General features: G+C 40.7%; 1 protein-coding gene across 2 annotated transcripts in view; it reads right to left on the bottom strand.

Moving 5' to 3' along the window:
• Positions 1-123: 123 nt before the first annotated feature.
• The window catches only part of gabrb2a (gamma-aminobutyric acid type A receptor subunit beta2a), a 31,714-nt gene continuing 28,595 nt past the window's right edge, over positions 124-3,242 (bottom strand). For both annotated transcript variants that reach the window (XM_085171447.1, XM_085171457.1), the window contains one exon: positions 124-2,194. In XM_085171447.1, the coding sequence (XP_085027573.1) occupies positions 1,838-2,194 (357 nt within the window). In that variant the 3' untranslated portion in view covers positions 124-1,837. The remainder of the gene's footprint in view (positions 2,195-3,242) is intronic.

Raw genomic sequence — 3,242 nt, 5'->3', positions numbered from 1 at the left:
CCCCGTGCTGGGCTCAGTTGTTCATTCGCTCATGCAGACACTCAATCAGCCATGCAGCTCAGACAGTCAGTAATCAGGCTCTCATTCATGCAGGACACATAAAACTGCCACCCATGTACTCTGTTGTTGAAGTGATAGACTGAATTGAGTTTTAATTGAATTTAGATACATCTTCATAATTGCTGACAATCATTACACAAGATATTTACAGTCATTATGAAATATTACAATTGGAATTTACAGAAACTTTGTACAAAATATGCCTGACTTCAATGCCTGGATAGTGGGGTCCTTGTTAAGTCGTTTCCGGAGAGCAAAACATTGACCCAAAAGTCACTGGTGTCTGGAAGTGCTTTAGTTTCAGCAAGTAGATGCTTTTAAGAGTCCATTAAAAAGAAAAAAAGAGAGAAAATCCCAAAAGGTACAGAGTCAGCAAAGTTGTGAATTGTGTTTTCTTTTTCTTTCTTTTTTTTTATCCTCAGTTAAATTGCTCTTTTCTTTTTTCGTTATCTTTTTATTTTCTCGACTGAATGGAACATTTGATCTGTAATTCAACTGCAAAAACAACAACGAAGACCCATTTAAATAGAATAAATCCATAATATTTACACAATAATGTGAGTACTGGTTTATAAAAATGAATCATCTCTTTTTCTTTAAATATGACTTTATGTTTATCTACATTTTTTTTTCAAAACAGAAACCTATAAGCACAATGGAACGCATCATACTTCTATCATTCAATTCTACTGATAATGATGGATTGTGGATTGCCATATTTATGCAGCAAGTCTGGTTGCAATGAAACTCAGCTCAAAGTCCCCACAGCAGCCTAGGTTGCGTTGAAGCTGTTCAAAGCCTCTCGAGCTCCTTGCGTGATGGCGGAAAGTTTAGGGAGTCAAGTTAAGTCAAACAAAACAAACGAGAAAAAGAAAAGAAGAAGAAATAAACACGCGTGGTGAAATGGATTCGATTCCATCAGCAAAAGCGAAAACAGAAACTTGGCTGAAGCTTCAGTGTCCACTCTTCTTTCGGCACACAGCAAGCTTTTCCTGTTGAGCGTTGCCACCACGAAAGCCCCACATAGACATCCAGAGAAGAGCACGCCCCCTGCTGTCCACCTGTTCCCATCCAGCGACGCTCAAAACAATCCACCCAGGTGAGTCGTGCTAAGCCAAAGCTGCAAACGTTAGCTGACAGGACAACCTCTACTAGCACAACTAAAAATGCTTTGCACTCCATCATCATCATCATCATCATCATCATCGTGAGATGCAAATGAAATCAAACATAAGCATGCTTTTAAAGGATGTTTTTGATATACAATAATTATAGGAAAATAGACTATCCAAGGATGACTCCTTTAAAATCATTTATAAAGCTTTCCTGGATGCAGACAGCTCGGCTACGAAGTAAATAGATACTAAACAAAAGAAATCCTTAAAAGTATATGCAAACACAAGCATAAATATTTGATCCACAGAGAGTAAGCTACGAATGACAAATATTAGTGATATATTGAAATTCTGGAACAGGCACCGTTTCTGTCTTTTTAAAACTCTCTCTTCTTTTCTCAAGAGCTTGACAGTCGATTTGAAGGTGTTTCCCAAATCCTAAAAGAGTCACTGCCGACTGAAGTGTTGGGTGCTGCTGCAGTCCGTCTAAAAGTCTTTTGTATCTCCGTATTTTCTCTAAAACGAACCACCTAAAAAAAGTTGGTGCACTGTTCATCTCACATTCTCTCTCTCACACACATCCTCTCTCTCATCTCCTCTTATTTTTTCCCTCCTCCCCTTCTTCCCTCTTTCTTTACATGCCTGCCGCGAGCCGGCTCGGTTTAATGGACGTAGTAAAGCCAGTAGACCACGTTGAAGAAGGAGAAGACAGTGGGGAAGATCATCCTGGACCACTTGTCAATAGAGTTCACGTCAGACAGGTCTGGGATGTTCACCTTGAGCTGGGAAGCCCGTCTCCGTAGGCGCGACTTCTTCTGGGCGTGGCGCTCCAAGGCGCTGTGGCCATAGTTCTGGCGTGCCATGGCTGCCCTGCGGTACTGCAGCGTCGAGCTATCATAGGCCAGCATGGTGTTGCGGGGGTCTCCGGGTGCTCCTAGGCCCCGGGACAGATCCCCGGCGCCGCCCATCTCATTCTTCATCTCCAGGGTGCTGAAGAGGATGTTGTCGTCGGGGGTCATCTGTGTGAAGGTGCAAACAAAACAAAACAAAACAGGCGCAGCCATGAGAAGTTACTGCCAGGGAGGAAATTTTGGAGCGTTCAGTCTACGTCTAGCAAAATTATAATTGAAGTTGTAATGATAATTATGCAGTTTACTGTGTAAAAACACTGATGGGGTGCTAGAATGGGTAATGCAAATGAGTCAAAAATCGTGTTACTTACAGTGAAGAAAAGATTTTAAGCACTTTAAAAAAAGCTCTAAGTAAATCATTGATCATCTGTCGTCGTTATCTGAGTGACAATACAACCACAAGACTATGAGATAACACTCCTGGAAAAGCACAACGCACTCCACAAACTTAATTCTCATGGAGAAACCTTCATTGCCATGTCAGAATTTCAACCAGCGTGTGGTTAAAATTCTGTCGATTCACAAGACAAACTGAACAAAAACAGAAAAGAGAAAAGCAAAGGAAAAGGAAAATGTGACAGGAGAAGGTTGAGAGAAACTGTAAAGGACTTTGCAAAGATGGAGAGGCTAAAAGGTTCAGGGCAGGTCAGGAAAGACGTTGTGGGAAGTGAATTCGGATCAACATTTCTTCATCCATAGCCTGACTTCTGAGGAAAAACATCCCAATAATCCAATCCCGTCCTGCTGTAAATGTCAGCCTGATGCATTTTGTTGATTTTTTTTTAGGGGGTTTAAAGCGAAGCCACTTAGTTGGAGCTTTTCATCAAACTGCAAATGATTTCTTTCTCTTATCTGGAGATGCTTTTTTTTCCTCTTTGCTTTTCTTTTCTTTTCAATTGCTTCACTTAGTTTCAAGAGATTAATCAGTCACGTTAGAGATACAGTATTTCGGTCTAGATGATATTATCTTAAGAGGAGCTACTGATGTTTTCATTTCTCTTGTTCTCATTTCCCATTAATTCAGATGTACAGCCCAAGTTAAGATTAAATTAATGCCTGCAGAAATCAAACTGCTAAGCCATGTTTGTCAGGAAAATGCATGAAGAGCAAACCAAGAGAGGGAAAAAAACACAATGGTGGGAGTGATGATCAAGGT

The sequence above is a fragment of the Neolamprologus multifasciatus genome, chromosome 2, assembly GCF_963576455.1.
Source record: "Neolamprologus multifasciatus chromosome 2, fNeoMul1.2, whole genome shotgun sequence".
NCBI lineage: Eukaryota > Metazoa > Chordata > Actinopteri > Cichliformes > Cichlidae > Neolamprologus > Neolamprologus multifasciatus.
The sequence above is the reverse complement of the archived record's forward strand: the minus strand, read 5'-3'. Positions and strand labels throughout refer to the sequence as shown.